Source organism: Muscardinus avellanarius, assembly GCF_963383645.1.
Source record: "Muscardinus avellanarius genome assembly, chromosome: 12".
NCBI classification, from domain to species: domain Eukaryota; kingdom Metazoa; phylum Chordata; class Mammalia; order Rodentia; family Gliridae; genus Muscardinus; species Muscardinus avellanarius.
In genome coordinates, this window is record NC_137798.1 from 57,388,073 (window position 1) to 57,405,243 (window position 17,171).

Genomic DNA, 17,171 nt, shown 5'->3' on the forward strand with positions numbered 1-17,171 from the left:
TCATACTATAGCACCTTTTAATATAAATAGAAATGCACTGATGCAGAGGTAAAATAAAGTCTTAGAACTTTTGTTGGGGACTATGAATACGTTGGTTTTTTTCCCATCAATTCTGCATAATCTATAACTATGTCCATGTTGATGCTCTGTAGAATTGTATTTTTATACTGATCACTTGTGCTTTAATTTCTTGGCCAGAAAGATTCCATAGCAAAAAATCAGATTTAGAGTCTTAAACTCTAATAGTTCTTAATTGAATGAATTTGACCTTTTAAATACGATATGAATGTTTGTAAAAAGTTGCTTTAATAAGCAACAGTTGCAATAACTTTTGTTTTAAAAAATACAGTAGTAAAAATTGAGGTATAAACATTTCACAAAATATACTTAGTCTTTTGTAATAAAAATGTTCAGCTTGTATGTCCTGGAACTTCTAATGGCCAATTCCTTTTTCGGTTGTTTTTTCAGTAAATGTTCCTTAGGGTCAAGGTTCTGATTGTAAACTTCAATCCTGCTTTACATTTCATTTTCATTTTCTTCCTGTGAGGGAAGAGGGCAGTGGTGAGTCTTTTGTAGCCAAGTGATGACAGTAAATCTTTTTCACCCTATGCATAGTTTAGCTAGGTAGACTTAGGATGGTAAAGATGGCAGTGGTGGCAGCAGATGTAATCAGGTACTGTAGGTTTCCCTGCATACCCTGCTACTCAAAGGAGCATTCGAAGCATGTTCATTTACCTGCTGGGCAGTAGGGGTAGACCACAGTTATCCCGTAGAGGTGAGATCGCTGCTCTGGGATATACTCATCAGTAAACTGGCCACTATTTTTATTTAGTGATATAACACCATCCCTGGTAACAGAAAGGAAGAGTGAATTCATGGAGATTTTGTCAGATTTTAAAAGAAGTTTGATTTTTTTTTAAGTTTTAGTAGAAATCTCTGCTAGCCTTCTAGAAGTGTGTGTGTGTGTGTGTGTGTGTGTGTGTGTGTGTGTGTGTGTGTGTGTGTGTGTTCACTGGGGATTAAAACCAAAGGCATTCTACCTCCAAGCTTTACCCCTAGCCCTTTCTTATATTTTTCTTATATTTTTGTTTTGAAACAGTATCACAAAGTTGCCAAGGCTGACTGGGAACCTGTGATCCTCCTGTCTCAGCCTCCCAAGTACTGGAATGACAAGTGTGTACTGCCATGCTCACCTAGAATACATTTTTTTAAAAATCAGTTGAACCAAATGAGTTTTGACTCATGGAAGGTTTGTTTAATACCAATGGTTCTCAAAGTCCCCCAACCAACGTCACCTGGGAACTTACAGAAAATGCAAATCCCTGGGCCTCCCTAGTGAGTCAGTGTGTCTTAACAAGCCTTGGGGTAGTGATGATGCCATGCTGAAGTCTGCAAGCCCCTGGTCTAAATTGGTTGTTCTCAGTCCTCCCGCATTTAGGATCACATACAGATCTATTAGTATATTCAAGTCTGGGCCTCATGCCAGACCAGTTAAATCAGAATTGTAGGGGATGAGGGGAAGGACTTAGACTTACTTTGTTTTATTTTAAAAATGTTCCCCAAATTCTTACTTGAGAACTAAAGAGTATTTTTCAGTCTCCCAGCTAGATAGTACATCCACAATATTATTATTTTTTTAAATCAACTTGAACTTTATACCTAATAATCTACCGTATGGTACAAATAGATTTATATAAACATGTTTTCTTTTGAGAGAGAGTATTGCTAAATAAGCCTTGCCACTTTTAACAGACCCATGAACAACAGCATTAAATTTCTGGGTTAAGTAAAAGCATGATTTCAAAAGCAGTAACCTTTGGAGAGTATTTACTAATAAGATAATGAGATGAAAACCTCAGTAGAGGCCTTTATTTACCTTCCTGACTTCATACACAGTGGCTTGTAAAGAACGAGCTAGGCTCACCTCCTCCAGTCCGTGTAGTAGAAGTGATCCGCGTAGCCCACGAGGCTGAAGGGGTAGTTGAGGTTGTTCTTAATGACACGCCGTCCAGAACCATCGGGTAGTGTGCACTCCACTTTTTTGGTTCCTTTTAAAACAGAGAAAATGTGATCCTTACCTTGGAGGAGGACAAAAAACTGTTTTGCCAAAAATGATGGTGGCAGACAGACTCCTCAGGGGAAACAAAGGATGGGAAATGAGACATTTTCATTGCCGTCATGCAAATTAGCAGCTATGTAATATGACATTCTGTTGCTAATCGCCAGTTTGTTCAGTAGCATTGTAGCTTTTAATGGAAATTCAAACCTAAATTTTTTTGGAAGAGAGGATAGTATCTGCTGAAATTTGGCTATTCCAAAAACGCAGATAAGCACTTTTTAATTTTAACCTTTAGCTTACAATTATTATTGTAAACATAACATCTAATATAATAGCCAAGGCAATCTGAATGAAAATCTATAAATATTTTTAAAGAATATTTTTCCTAGGTACAAGAAAGAAAAGCAACAAAAATGGTAAAGGAAGCAAATCTTTACCATTTTTACAAGTTTTTGAAATAGCTAAGTAATTCAAGAATTTCCAAATTTCACATTTCTCATGGAGAAATTTAAATTTCAAGTGCTTTAAAAAAAAAAAACATATTGGACAACTTGTAAAAGTGACCCATCTGCATTAGAGTTCCTTTTATTAGATTATAAATTCAAGGACAATATTTTTCATAATTCTTTGTAGAACTATAGATGCATAGCATTTTTCAGTTACTCTAATGATGAGAAACACAATAGAAACAAACCTCAGTAGTAAATATCATCCTGCCACATCACTTTTCAAAGAACATCCTCAGCATATTAGTGAAGTTACAACCCAGGCCGTGCGTGGTGGCGCGCGCTTGTAATCCCCACACACTTGGGAGGTGGAGACAGGAAGATCGCACAAGTTCAAAGCCAGCCTCAGCTACTTAGTGAGGCTCTCAGAAAAGAAACGTAGTGAGACCTTGTTTCCCAATAAAACATAAAATTGGTCTGAAAGTATAGCCCACAGGTAGAAAAGCCCCTGGGTTCCACTCTCAGTACCAAGAAAAAAAAAGAAGTTACAATACTGGCCACAAAGACAGAATAATATCATTTATCTAAGCTTGCTAATTTCAACATTGATAGTATTTCTTTTAACTTAAAAAGTGCCAAGTGCTCATATTGGGGTCAGATGAGCACTACAAACTTAGTGCCCAATTCAGCCTACTGTTATCCAGACCCCAGAAGGCTCATTACAAGAGCCATTAAGATGCTGTAAAAGTTGACAGACCAAGCAAATCGATCGTGTGTTGTACTGTTACAAATTTCAACCAAAAGATCTGAGTGATGGGATTTAGGTTTTGTAGTAAAGTCTGTCATAGTGTTCATATCCACTGTGATAAAGGGTTGTAAATTTACATTCTGAATATTACCTGCATCTGCCCAGCAGAGCAGTTTAGAGACGGTGTCAAAGGTTAAACCATTGGGTAATCCAATTTCTTTATGGACCAGAATTCTTCTGCCTTCTCCATCTAAAGAAGATGTTTCAATTTTAGGAGCTTCTCTATTCCAGTCTGTCCAGTACAAGTTGCTGTAGGTAAATTTAAAAGATCAAAATTGTAAAAGAACATTCGTGCAGGGGCTAGTGAGCAATGGTACTTCCCTAACATGCATAGTCCCAGCACTGCAAAAAGGGGGCGGGGGGCACTGTGCCGCTCATCCTTGGCAGCATCCAACATAGCCACCAATGGTCTCTTCCCCTATGATGCACAGCCTTAAGCACTCCCTTAGATTTGGGGCTAGGTGTAACATCTTGCTTCTAACAGTATGGCAGATGTGATAGGACGAAACTTCCAATATTGGGTTTCAAATAAACTGGCTTCTATCTTGGATGCCTCTTGCTCCCTCTAAGGAAAGCTAGGTGTTGTGCTCCAAGCTACCCTATAAAGAGAGCTTACCTATCTGCCACGGAACTTACGTCTCTGCCCACAGCCAGCAAGGACAGCTGGCTTGCCCACAGCCCACGTGGGTGTGCTTAGCAATGAACCTCCTCACTGCTGAGCCTCTGGGTCCCAGCAGCTAGGTCAGCCCCTTGACTATAGCCTGGAAGACTGCCAGAGACACTCAGTTAAGCTGCACCAGATTCCTGACTCAGAAACTGAAGTCATAAATGTCTGCCTTAAGCTGCCAAGGACTGGGGCAATTTGTTAACACAGCAATAGGTAATTAATGCCATATTGTACTTTCACCTGCATTACAAGGTTTTCTGACAGCTGCAACTGCGTAGAAGAGGTAATTATTGTCATAAGTCCCTACGAGAGTCCTTACTTCTTAGACCTCCCCTTGACTCAACTACTTGGAAACTCCTAATCTGTTGGAATCATGAATTGGATCTAGAATCCAAAAAAATATAATTGTTGGGAAGGGTTTATCTATAGGAACTATGGAACTTGTATACTAGAGGGGATTTGAAAAGGAAATCTTTCAGGGAAAGTACTCTGTGGCCCTCGCTGAAGGGAATCTCAGTTGTCCCATGGCCCTCAGGGATGGAAACACTTTAAGTGAAGCACTTTACCTTTTAAATTCCATGTTTAATATCTAAAATATTCATTAAACATATCTAGAAAGTATCTTGTTCATTGGAAATAGATGTAAAGCAACAGGGTAATAGAAGTAAGGATGAAAGCACCTATGAATTACTGTGTTGTAGATGCTTTGAGTCAGTTGAACTACAGAGAATCCCAGTGAGAGGAAAGAGGAAGGAAGAGGGAACATTTTTTTTATTGATGTTCAAATGTCCAGTGTCTGAGCTTTGGTTATGGAGGAAAAACCTGCTGTGCTTTTAACACTATAGTTCCTAAATGTGCTGCTGAAGGGACCCACTTTTAGTATCATCCTGAAGTCATCTGATCATCTGATCCAGCTGCCCCCGGTCCCTCTCACAATTCCAAATTCTCCACACTTCACATCGTAGCCTGGTACTTACTGCTCACTGGCCAATCTCCTCCTAATAGAATGTAAGCTCTGATACAGAAGACACCTTATCTTTGCCTCAAACAGTGCCTAGTACAGAGTAATTGGTCCTCAGTAAACACATATTTGAGCTTGTACTCTCTTGTTCTGACCCTCCCTGCACTATTTAAAACCCAGGGGCTAAGCCAGGTGTTGTGTTACACACATGTAATCCCAGTACTTGGTAGGCTAAGACAAGAGGATCCCAGGTTCAAGGCCAGCCTCAGCTACTTAGTGAAGCCCTCGTGAGAACCCGTTTCAAAATAAAGAAAAAAAAAAAAATAGGCCTGGGGGTGTATATAGCTCGGAGGTAGATTGCCCCTGGGTTCCATCCCCACGAGCACCAAAAATAAAATAAAATAAATAAATAAACCCAGGGGCTTCAAGTCAGTATCTACAGGTAAAAGGAGAATTGGGGAAGCCCGCTGACCCTCGGATTGGATCCACCACGATGGCGCGGGGATTCACCAGGTCGGTGTAGAAGAGGACCTTGCGCTCGGAGCCATCCAGCTTGGCTTTCTCTATCCTGTCAAGGCCACTGTCCGTCCAGTACATTGTTCTACGGAAGTGGTCGATGGTAAGTCCTTCAGGGCCTATCAGACCTGGAAATAAAGCAGAGGCAGGGCTAGAACACATGCGGGTATGAAGGGTGAAGCGAAGCACAGAGATCTGCAGTATTTGAACAGCTTACCAAAAACAAGACAGAGACAAAAAAGACCTGAGAGTACGGCAGCAGAACCAGGTTAATATGAGAACCAACCCTTTGGGTTCCTTTTTGACCTCTAGCTTCTTCCATACGAACACAGACCAACCACCCTGATGGCACCAGGCATCTGCGGGGTGCTGCAGGGCGGGCAGTATAAACTCGTCAGGCCTGAATTTGTACCAGGAGCCCTTTATTTTGAGAAGAACTCATCCTAAGGGTCACCTTTCCATGTCTTACATGTGAACCTGTTTCTTTACAGAGGGGCCCATCTTTTTTTTTTTTTAATTAATTTATTTTTTAAATTGGTGCATTGTAGTCATATATCAATCACATTGGAGTACAAGACTTGAGAGGATATACAAGCACACATCATCCAATTAGCCCTCCTCCAGCCCCCCCCCCGTCCCATTCCCTCCCCCTCCCTCCATCCCACACTTCTTTGGTGATTTACTTTGATACATTTGTTTATGTACCTCCTGCATTTTAAAGAGGCTCCGTCCTCCAGTATTACATACCCTCTGATTGGTCACATTAGTTGCTTCACTATAGGGCCCTTTCTATAGCTCAACCTCTTCCTGTTGCCCTTTTCCTCCTAGTTATTGCTGATTAAGAGAAGCGTCTGATTTATATTTTCTGCGATATTTCTCTGTGCATGCTGCGTTGCAAGTACCAATCCCACTCTTGATGGTCCCAGTAGTGGCCTGGCTACTCAGTGGACTGATCCAGACCTCGCTGGCTCACGCAGCGGCCTTGCCTCATGGGAGGACCCAGTTCTGGTCTCGCTGGCCCCTGAACCGGTCAAACCCCTAAGCTGGCTTTGGTCCCGACCTTGGAGGCCGCAGGAGTGAACTTGCCTCACGCCAGGCTCCGATGCTGGCCATTGGCCCCTGCACCGGTCTAACCCCTTGGCAGGATTCCAATCCCGGCCTCGGAGGCCCCAACACTGGTAATGCCTCACGGCAGGCTCCGATGCCAGCCTCACTGGCCCCAGCACCGGCCTAACCCCTTGACAGGCTCTTATCCTGGCCTCAGAGGCCCCAGTACCGGCCTTGCCTCACGGCAGGCTCCGATGCCGGCCTCGCTGGCCCCAGCACCGGCCTAACCCCTCGGCAGGCTCTTATCCTGGCCTCGGAGGCCCCAGTACCGGCCTTGCCTCACGGCAGGCTCCGATGCCGGCCTCGCTGGCCCCAGCACCGGCCTAACCCAGAGGGGCCCATCTTGTACAGCTTGGTAAGGGACTTGCACAGAAGAACTTAACCTCCCTGTTAGATGAAAACAGAGGGAGATTTTGGCATAAAACAGGCAGGTGACTTAGTTAAATGAGATGCCACGTGTCCGCTAAGTGAAGCTGCTGACCTGAGTTAATGATGGTCTCCGGCTCTGCTCCTGGTTCTAGGCTGACACGGCTGATTGTCCGTCCAGCAACATCTGTCCAGTAGACCATCCTTTCCCGGCAGTCATAGTCAATCCCCACGATGATGGAGCCCTGCGTGAGCCAAATCAAAAGCAGAAGAATGAGGATTCTCTGAGCACCGTCTCTCCGCCCAGGCGCGTGCTCCCGCGTGGTGCAGTAAGCAGCCCTGCCCTGTGGTCTGGCAGTGCAGCAGGCCTCCCTGGGGCCAAAGCCAAGCCTCAGCCCCTCTAGCTGTGTGACTCTGGGTGCTTAACCTCTCTAAGCCTCCATTTCCTCCTTACTTCACATGGCTGCTATAAATATTAATGCTATAAGTTCTTACAAAGTGTCATAAGCAGTAAACAGTATACAGTAAGCCTCTTAAGAAGTGCTGTCACCATTGGTGGTAAAAATAAAAGTAAGGAAAATCAGCCCTTTTAGTGATTAGAGACATCTCAGTATGGTAAGTTTTTAATATTTAATGGGACAAATCTGAATACTTTCAAATGGTATCAGTACTTTTCTTCTTTATACTGGGGATTTAACCCAGGGACATTCTACCTACAAGCTACACCCCAACACTATCTTATTTTTATTTATTCATTTATATTTTACTTTATTTTTATTTCTATTTATTATTTATTGTAGTGTTAGGGTTAGATCCCAGAGGCATTCTACCTTTGAGCTATAACCCCAGCCCTATTTTTTTATTCTTTAATTTGAAACAAGGTCTCACTGAGTTGCAAGGGGCCTAAGTAGTAGCTAAGGCTGTCCACAAACTGTGATCCTCCTGTCTCAGCCTCCCAAATGCTGAGATTACAAGCATGTGCCACCACACCTGGCTTATTTTTTTGTTTTATTTATTTTATTTTTTTTGCAGTACTGGAGATTGAACACAGGAGCATTCTACCTCAAGCCACATTTCCAGCCCTATTTTTTTATTCTTTACTTTGAAAATAGGGTCTTATTAAGTTGCAGAGAGCCTAAGTAGCTGAGGCTGGCCACCAACCTGTGAGCTTCCTGTCTCAGCCTCCCAAGTGCTGGGATTACAAGTGTGTGCCACCACGCCTGGCTCTCCCCTTCCCTTTCAATAGGCTGAGATCTTTCCCCTCTCTGGGTTGCAATCACCCTAATTAAGCCCTTAAACCCTAGATTAAGGAACTGGGAAATTGATGGTCACTCAGCCTTCGGCCAGCGAGGTCTCCTCTCAGCCCTTATTGCTAAATAATGACAGTCTCTTTTCAAACTGTCAAGTCTATGACATCCCTTCTCACAACTCCACATAGGACTTGACTTTAGTTTCCAACCCAGACTCCTACTCCAGGAAGCCCAGCAGATGTGCAGAGCAATGTCCGGAGGCCACGTGGCCGTCCCCGAGGTCACACCAGTTCCCGCCTTGCCCGAGGAAGCCTCCCGGGGCTTGGCTCAGCCTGTGCCTCTGAGACAGTAGTCGCCGTAAGGGAGCTCCTGTGCAGAAGTAGGCAGTTTATATGGGGGACTTACGGTCAGTGATACTTCTCCTTGAAAATTAAAATAAAAAAGCCGTCTGCAACGGGCAAGTGTGCACATGCCTACAGACGTCCACCAGCCCAGAGGACCACGGGATTCATGAACCAAAGGTTCAAGAAAAAGTCTCAGTTTTTCTCTAAGTTGTATGTATAGCCACGTCCCATTTCAATTTCGGTTCCACAGCCCCTCTGCCAAGGTGGGGCACGTTCAGAAATGCAGTCAAGCCATCGGATGTGGTGTGGGTAGACTAAAAACCAGTTAGCTTGAGACAAGGGAAACGTCTTAGTTTGTATCTCTTCTAAGGAGATTTACAAAATAGTTTGTTGAGGGGGAAAGCCCTCAAATCTTAAAAAAAAAAAAGAAAAAAAAACTTTTCTAAACACTGACTTTTTTTTAGCTTCTTTGGAACCAGATAAGTAGTTCATTAATAGAACATAACCGTGAACACTATACTGTTGTTTCTCATGGGTGAGCAAGTGCCCTCCATGTGAAGTGGAGAAACAGGCAAGTTTCCACTGTACGTGTGGATGACTTTTGGGTAGATCCTTTCCCTTTCCCATTTAAAAAAAGAATCCTTCCAAATCGAGGTGTCTTGACAATAGGGAAACTGCTGGTCTGAGAAGTGGCAGGCATTCCCTGGGGGAGCTCAGTGCTCCTTTCCCAGCATCAGATGCTCCCCAAATCTTCACTCTGAAGGTGTCAGAGAGGCTAGGGAAGGGGTGAGTCAAAGTAACACAATCAGCCTCAGCGGATTGCCACTTGGGGCTCTCAAATGACCAGACGCTGCCCCGTAGCTACCACCTCCTGTCCCGGTGACTCCCAAGATCTCTGTGGAGAGATCTGTGACCTGCAGAGAACCCTGGGGACTTAAGTTATGATCCTGTCCACCTTCCCTGTGGTCCCCAGACAGCCCGTACCTCCTGGCAGCTCTGAAATTCATTACCATCTACTTAAAACCCACGAACCCACAGGAGAGCAAAGCTGGGGTCAGCCGCGACTCCCAGCAACACTGAGAGCCACTTCTGTGGTAGTGTTGCCAGACCCATAAAACCCCCCAGGATTCCCTGCCCCGAGGCTTGATCCATGCAGCCCCCCCCCCCAAAAGCCACAGAGCCCACCCCGCCAGAGATCTCCACTTTACATGCAGTGACAGCAGGGTCTTGGCCTGGTCCTTCCGAAGCCTAGTGCCATTGAGGGGCAAGGAGGTGATCTGCTGGCCCTGCGTATACAGCAGGAAGGTGCCCACAGATGGCGGGGTCACATCAGGCCGGGGCAGGGGCTGGACTGTGGGTGGAGCGACCGTGGGGATACCTGCTCACAGGAGAGAGAAGAGGGAAGAGGGTGGGGAAGGGAGAGGAGTGGAAACAGGCGGGTGGGGAAAGGAGAAGAAAAGTTACATTTCACATACAGGGCCTCCAAAAATATCAAAACTTCTTCACCCTAGACAGATGTGCTCCAGATGTTCTTCAAAAGAAATTCTAATTCCTAGGGTTTCTTTTCAAGGATCAATTATGTAAATCACTGCCAATTACTAGGGAGTAAGACAACAAAATACTTCCCTCAGAACAAAGCAGAGGGGGTTTTGTTGTTTTTGAAAGGGTCAAACCTCTTTGGATCCCCAGGGTGACACTGCCCTTTCACCCTGGGCTGAGGAGGGGGAGTCCTCGCTTGCTGAACTGAGTTCCAGCTGTTATAACTATAGGAACTGCTGGTAACAAAACCAGCATTAAATCCAAATTAGGGTGTTCAGGATCCAGATTATAAACCAGCACAGCATACTGAGGAAGTGGCTTCTTCCATCAGCCCTGGTGACCCCTGCCCCCCACCACCCCCACAGTGGGCAGCATCCTCCCGGCCTGGGTGAGTTGGGCGGTCCCGGTGCTTACACGCAGGAGTGATGCCCGGCTGTGAGCGCGAGCCCTGCACCTCTCGGCCGTCCTTGTCCACACACCAGCAGAAGTCGCTCTTCCCGTGGCACTGCAGGGGGATGAAGTGGCCGAGGTCATCACACTGGGGCACATACTGGTCATCCCTGGGCGTGCCACCATAGTGCTCCAGCAGGTTTTCCTTCCAGCGCTCACAGACAGTCCGAGGCCGCTGGGTGGGCTCTGAGCAGATATGAGAACAAAGAAACCTTTGATTGCCAGCCAAGGACAGAGTGTGGCAGGTACCTTGAGATCCCCACACATGGGCTCCAGTACCGAGGACTCAGCCAAGCACCTGGACAGTGGGCCAGGGAAGCCAATGTGTTCTAAGAAATTCTCTGTGGGGATCAGAAGTCAGGAGAACCTGCCATCAAAACCAGACCACATCAGGAAAGAACAAGAGGAGGGAAGATCCTCAGGACAGAGCGCACTCGGCTCCGGGCGGGGAACAAGCTCCCTCAGGCCCACGGAGGCCACACGGATGGATGCCTGCCTGGACTCGACGCGCCTCCATTGAGCACATGTGCAAACTCTGTGTGGGGGTTGACTGGCCTCTTCAAGCTAATTGTTATTCTTTGCACCTTGCTTCAAACTCCAAGTCCTGATGCCGAGAGAGCCATACTGAGCCTCGCCAGTGTCCTAGAAAGTATTGCTAATGGCTAGACTATGTCAGTGACCCTCACTAGCTAGTCACTGAAAAACTACATTGCGTAAAAGTAAAACTATGCAATTAGTGTGCAGGGTGTGCCAGAGGGGACAAGCAACTTAAAAGGTGACTTTTTTTCCTTTTTTTTAGGTACTGGGGATGGAACCCAGGGGCATTCTACCTTGGAGCTACATCCCCAGCCTTATTTTTTAGTCTTTTTATTTTTGAAACAGGGTCTCCCTGAGTTGTGAAAGGCCTCGCTGAGTAACTGAGGCTGTCTGCACACCATGCTCCTCTGGTCTCAGCCTCCCGAATGCTGGGATTCCAAGCGTGCACCCCAGCCTCCAAAGTTCTTTAGCCCCCTACTCCAGGGATCCTCAGAGCTGAGGCATTTCCTGCAGGCTCTGGCTTTGTCACATTCTTGTCCTGCTCTTTTCTCCGTATCTTGCCCTGCAGTCACCTTCCTCACAGATTACACCCTGCTCAGAGTCCTGCGGGCTCCTGTCGCAGAGCAGTCAGTCCCCTCCCAGGCTCCTGCCACAGGGCTATGGAGGCTCTGACCCAAACATGGGTGGTTTTGTCTGAAAAGATTCTGCCAATTGTTGAAGCAATGTTTTCATTTATCAGATTACCTAAAGCAACTTAAGAGGGAGTATGTCTCCTTCCTTAATTCCTGCAACTTGAAGCCCATGGTCTGCAAAATCATACAGCCAAGCACCTGCTTGCCAAAAATCACTGGAATGTGTGAGAGAATTTTGGGTGGAAATTTAACAAAAGCTGGGCTCCAGCTTTCCCATCAAATCTGCTCCTCTCTAGTTTTTTCAAAATCAGTAAAGAGCATCTTGGTTCTATCATTTCTCAGACAAAAACATCCTTGTCAGTTCTACCATCCTCTTGTCAGTTGCTCTTGTCAGTTTTACCATCAAAACACATTCAAAATATCCTTACTTGTCACCACTCCTGCCCCGTCAAAGCCCCCTCATCTGCCAGTCATGCAGCCAAGGCCCCATCATCTCACAGGGGGACCACTGCCACAACTTCACTGGCTTTCCTGTTCCATGCTCCTGTGCCCACCAAACCAGCATAAACACCACCAGCAGCCAGAATGACCCATTTAAAACACAAAGGCATTTCAAGCTACTCCCTTGCTCAAAGCCCTTCAGTGACTTCTTTGAAAAACAAAGAACCATTAAAATAGTGCTGCTGGACCTCAGACAAAGTTCCTCTGAGGAGGCAAGAAGGCAGTGAATCAAACCCAAGGAGCTCAGACTCTACTAGGTGGCTACAAGCCTTGCCGGGTTTGGGGGAAGAGGGGCCACAGGTTTGGGCGAAGAGGGGCCACTGCAGCTCTAGGCACAAGGGAAACAAAGGTGTCTGAGACCTCGTGGAGAAAGCAGGAGTCTGACTTCCTCACCCAAGTGAGGCTCAAGGAGCCAGCAAAGGGGAATCTGCTTCCTCAAACACCTGCCATCAGCTTCAAGGTGGGACGCCCTAGGGAATTCCCAACACCGCCCCATTCCACATTCTAACTCGAGGACCTGTTCTTGCTTTAAGGAACCACCCAACAAGGCTCATCTCGTGGTCTGGAATGCAGACACACAGCACAGTTGATTTCTGGGAAATTGATGGGTCTCAAATCACTCATCCACAAGCTTCCCTCTCATTCCTGTTTGAAGCTATTTCTCAACTCAGCCATGGATTCTGACTTTTCTCCTGGTTGGCAGGGGTGTAAATATTCTGAAATCATGGGCACAGAGCAGCCTCACTTCCCTGGAGCTGACCCCATTATGCAGATAAAACCAGTCAGAAATGGCAGCCACGGCCAAATCAGTGCCAGGAGAGAAGTTGTAAGCCATGAGAAAGTCTGCTCAGAAGAATGTATTCCTATTTTAGTCACTAAACTTCTCAGCCTGAACCACTGTCCTCAACACATGCTTGTCTTAATAAATTTCACAGAATTCTGTATCATTCCCCTAGGCACCTCCCAACCATCTGACTTTTTTCAAATTCTAGCTGGAATAGAACCCAGACTTTTTATAAAGGGAAGCCATAAGTGAACTGAACTTCTCTGTACTCTTTTTGGACCTGTAGAATCTTTTCTTTAAAAATAGGGACAGAAAGGGACTAGGCATTTCACTGTGATCAAACCAGTGTAAGTTTTTACCTGTAAAAATCTCAGAACCATTGAACTCTTTGCCATAATAATTGAGAATGTTATAAAACCAAAATTGTTGGTAATTCTCCAGTTCTGTGTACTCTTAACGTGTTAAAAGCCATGACTAGTACTTTTGGGACCCTCCTCAATAACAAAAGTAGATCTTTGAATAGCAAGCACATGGATACAGGAATCATTTTAGCAAAAGAAGAAAGAAAGGAAGGAAGGAAGGAAGGAAGAAAGAAAAACAAGAAGGAGGAGAAGGAGCAGGAGGCCAAAAAATGTATCAAACCAATCCTATGATCTTCACAACAGAGCTCTTCCATTGAAAATAAACACATACATACATATACATTAATACAAGTTCTACCTATCTCTGACAGTTCACAAGGAGCAGAGAGCAGCTTTGGCTGCCTGCTGTCAGCAAGTGCGAGCCCTCACAAACCACCCCCGTCCCAATGGGGAGAGCTCGGATGCTGAGGGGCTCGATCAGCAGCAGCCTCTCAGGTCATGTGAACACAAAACAGACTCACGTGGCTCTTCAATGAAGGTGCTGAGGTTAGAGGGATTCCCCCTCCACATGTGGAGTAGACTGCAGACGGGATTATATTTTAGAGAAAACCGGCTACTCCCCACCCACAAGTTTCAGACTTAAGTTTTCCTAACCATATCCACATACACTGCAAATGGGAGGGGACAGGAAGGCAGTTTTCTTTCCGGACAAAATGCTGGTCTGGCAAGGTCCTCTCACTCTGTAAGATCTCTCCCTGCCTGACCTAGATAACCTTAACTACTGACCTGGCACTTACGCAGCAGGAGTCCAGTGTGTAACACACGTATATCATATGCATAAATCCACATGCCCCCATAACATCAACATGCACATGGGGTGCAATGTCATCGAAGCGGAGGAAAAAGGCTTTCCAAGGATGAACAGGGCTTTCCCTGCATGAACAGGGCTCAAAATCTACTGGGCCATCTGCACCACTTCGTCCTGAGCCCCGGGCCCTGCTGGCACTCGACCTGGTGAGCTCACCTGATGGTGGTCCACAAGGAGGTGGGTTGGAGCCCGGCGGGGTCTGGGTGCCCGGGATTTCTTGGCCATGAGGGTCCACACACCAGCAGAAGCCAGTGCTGCCATGACACTGCAGCGGCAGGAAGTTGCCCTGCTGGTCACACTGGGGGATGTGGATCCGGGACCCGGGGGAGGCATGCTGTGCCTGGGCGTAGCGCTGCTGGTATTCACAGGGTTTCAGTCCTGAGGCGGGATCTTCCAGAACCAGGGCAGAGGGAGACACAAAGGAGAAACAAATGGTATAGTTGCCCATCTACTTTAACCAGCCAACATCAAAATCTCCTGTGCATTTTTTTTTCTCTACAAATGGAAGACACAACATGAGAACAGCAGCAAGACACTGGGACTCTGGAGTCCCAGCTGCTTAGTTTAGCTGTGTTACTGTCTACCCAGCTCATCTCCAGATTTCTCGGTTCACCTGGTCAGTCCCTAGATGACAAAGCGTAAAGCCCTGGTAGCTGTCCAGACATCCCCAGAGATCACACTCCGCCCATCCCTGGACCCCGAGTTGGAGTGTAAGGAGCCCCAGGCCAGTGACAGTCCCCCTGCATGTGTTCCCTGAACACAGCTGCCATGGGTGTCACTCCTGGCTCTCTAGTGAACCTGGCTTCTCCTTGGTAGTCAGCCAAATACACTCAAGAAGGGAAAGTAGACCACTGGGCAGCTCACCAGAGCTGCTGCTAGAAGGTCTTGGGGATGGGACAAACTCCAGGCCTCCACGTGTGGCAATCACCAGTGAACTATATCGGTAAAGCCGGAGCAGGAAGCAACTGAGGGAAACATCTGAGCCTGAAAACCCCACCCACCGAGGCCCCAGACCAGGCTAAATGAACAATGAGCTGAGTGTCCAAGAAAAACATCCTTGAAAAGGCTGGGAGGTTCCCGTGACTAATCTGGCCCTCCAAACCTTACCAGGTGTGCACTGAAATCCATCCCCATGATAGCCGGGTTGGCAACGGCAGGAGAAGGAGCCAGGGGTATTGTAGCAGGTAGCTGCGGAGTGACACCTGTTTTCTGTACATTCATCGACATCTGCAGAGGTCAGGAACGGACAGACAGAGAGGGAGGAAGGGACGAACATGAGTTTTCTGCACACAACCCGTGTGACTACATGGTCTTGGTGCATGTAGATCAACAAACTGTCAGCTTCAGAAGATCTTTGGACATGAATGGAAAAATGCTAACACCTAGAGGTTAAGCTTAATTGAAAAAAAAATTAGAGAAGCGTGTGTTAACATGTGAAGCTAAATGTTCAGTGTAGAAATCAAATGTTTTGTCACTCAGATAAAAACATCCTGTAGCATATTTCTAGAGCATCTTTCATCTACAGTGAATTCCAGGAAGTTTTACCTTTGAACTAACCTTTACACTATAAATCATTAATTTCCTCTCAGTAACACTACAATAAAGATAAATATAGGTAACAATAGTTTTTTTCCTTCCATTGTTGGCATCGGCTACCCCATAATATTCATGTACAGATGCAAAGGAGCCAGATGAAGCTCCAAATACTTTTTCTTTTTTTTTTTTTTTTTTTTTTTTTTGGTGGTACTGGGGTTCCTGGAAGCCCTTCTACCTCCGGGCTACACTCCCAGACCTATTTTATATTTTTGAAACAGGGTCTCTTACGCCAGCGGCTGGCCTCGAACCTGCGCGATCCTCCTGTCTCCGCCTCCCAAGCGCGGGGATTACAAGCGTGCGCCACCACGCCCGGCTCCAAATACTTTTTCAACTATGTTAGAGGCACAGGGAGTCTGTCTTATCAGAGGCCACTATTTAGAACCTTCAATGAACCAGAAATCTCTTTTATTCACTTTCACAGGTGAGGAAAAAGAAAAAACCAACAAATAGTTTTAAAACTATATATATATATATATATATATATATATATATATATACATGCACACACATATATACATATACACATATATATACATATGTATACATATACATATATGTGTGTGTATATATGTATATGGAGAGAGCGACTTATCAGGCATATCAGTATAAATACTTCAGGCCCCTATTCTCTCCACATGGTAGAGGAATTTCATAATCATATTTTTCAGAACTGCAAAATCCTGACACTTTGAATAAAAGCCACTTTATACTTCCATTTTTTTTAATTTACTAAAATTCGAACATGATGACAATAACAAGTTGCCCATCTGACCTCCTCCCCAAGTTAAACACTGAAGGTGGAATTGGGTTTGTTGTTTGTTTGTGGGGATGTTCATTTTTTTAATTCAAGGGCATTTTACCTCTAAGCTATAACCCCAAGCTCAGCCTACTTTTTAAATTTCTTTTTTGAAATAGGGTCTTGCTAAATTGCTGAGAGTCTTGCTAAGTTACTGAGGATGGTTTTGAGCTTACAATCTTCCAAATCTAGGATTACAGGCATGTCCCACCATCCCTGGTTCTGAGGACAGAATTGCTCAACCTAATGTCCATTGGATGAGATAAGCTCTCTTAATCGGGCAAGAAGTAGCCAGGCGTGGTGGTGCACGCTTCTAATCCCAGTTTTTGGGAGGCTGAGACAGGAAAATCCAGTTCACAGCCAGCCTCAGCTACGTAGTGAGGCCCTCTGCAACTTAGTGAGACCCTGTTTCAAAATAAAAAATAAAAAATAGGACTGGGGATGTAACTCAGAGCTAGAAAACCCCTGGGTTCAATCCTTAGTACTGAAAAAAAAAAAAAGGCAGGAAGTCTTCCAGAGTAAGAGGATAAATAAAGGGTTCAGTCCTATCCAGGTTTGACTGAAAATAAAACATGCGTCACA

The 17,171-nt window shown here is 45.5% G+C and overlaps 1 protein-coding gene across 1 annotated transcript in view; it reads right to left on the bottom strand.

Annotated features, from left to right (window-relative positions):
- Nucleotides 1-516: 516 nt before the first annotated feature.
- Nucleotides 517-17,171, bottom strand: part of NID2 (nidogen 2) — a gene marked incomplete at its 3' end in the record, with an annotated part of 74,407 nt that continues 57,752 nt past the window's right edge. Inside the window, 11 exon segments of the mRNA XM_080707149.1 lie at nucleotides 517-540; nucleotides 697-732; nucleotides 734-848; nucleotides 1,925-2,048; nucleotides 3,405-3,562; nucleotides 5,414-5,585; nucleotides 7,046-7,175; nucleotides 9,733-9,902; nucleotides 10,478-10,699; nucleotides 14,354-14,587; nucleotides 15,305-15,424. Coding sequence (XP_080563275.1) covers nucleotides 517-540; nucleotides 697-732; nucleotides 734-848; nucleotides 1,925-2,048; nucleotides 3,405-3,562; nucleotides 5,414-5,585; nucleotides 7,046-7,175; nucleotides 9,733-9,902; nucleotides 10,478-10,699; nucleotides 14,354-14,587; nucleotides 15,305-15,424 — 1,505 coding nt within the window.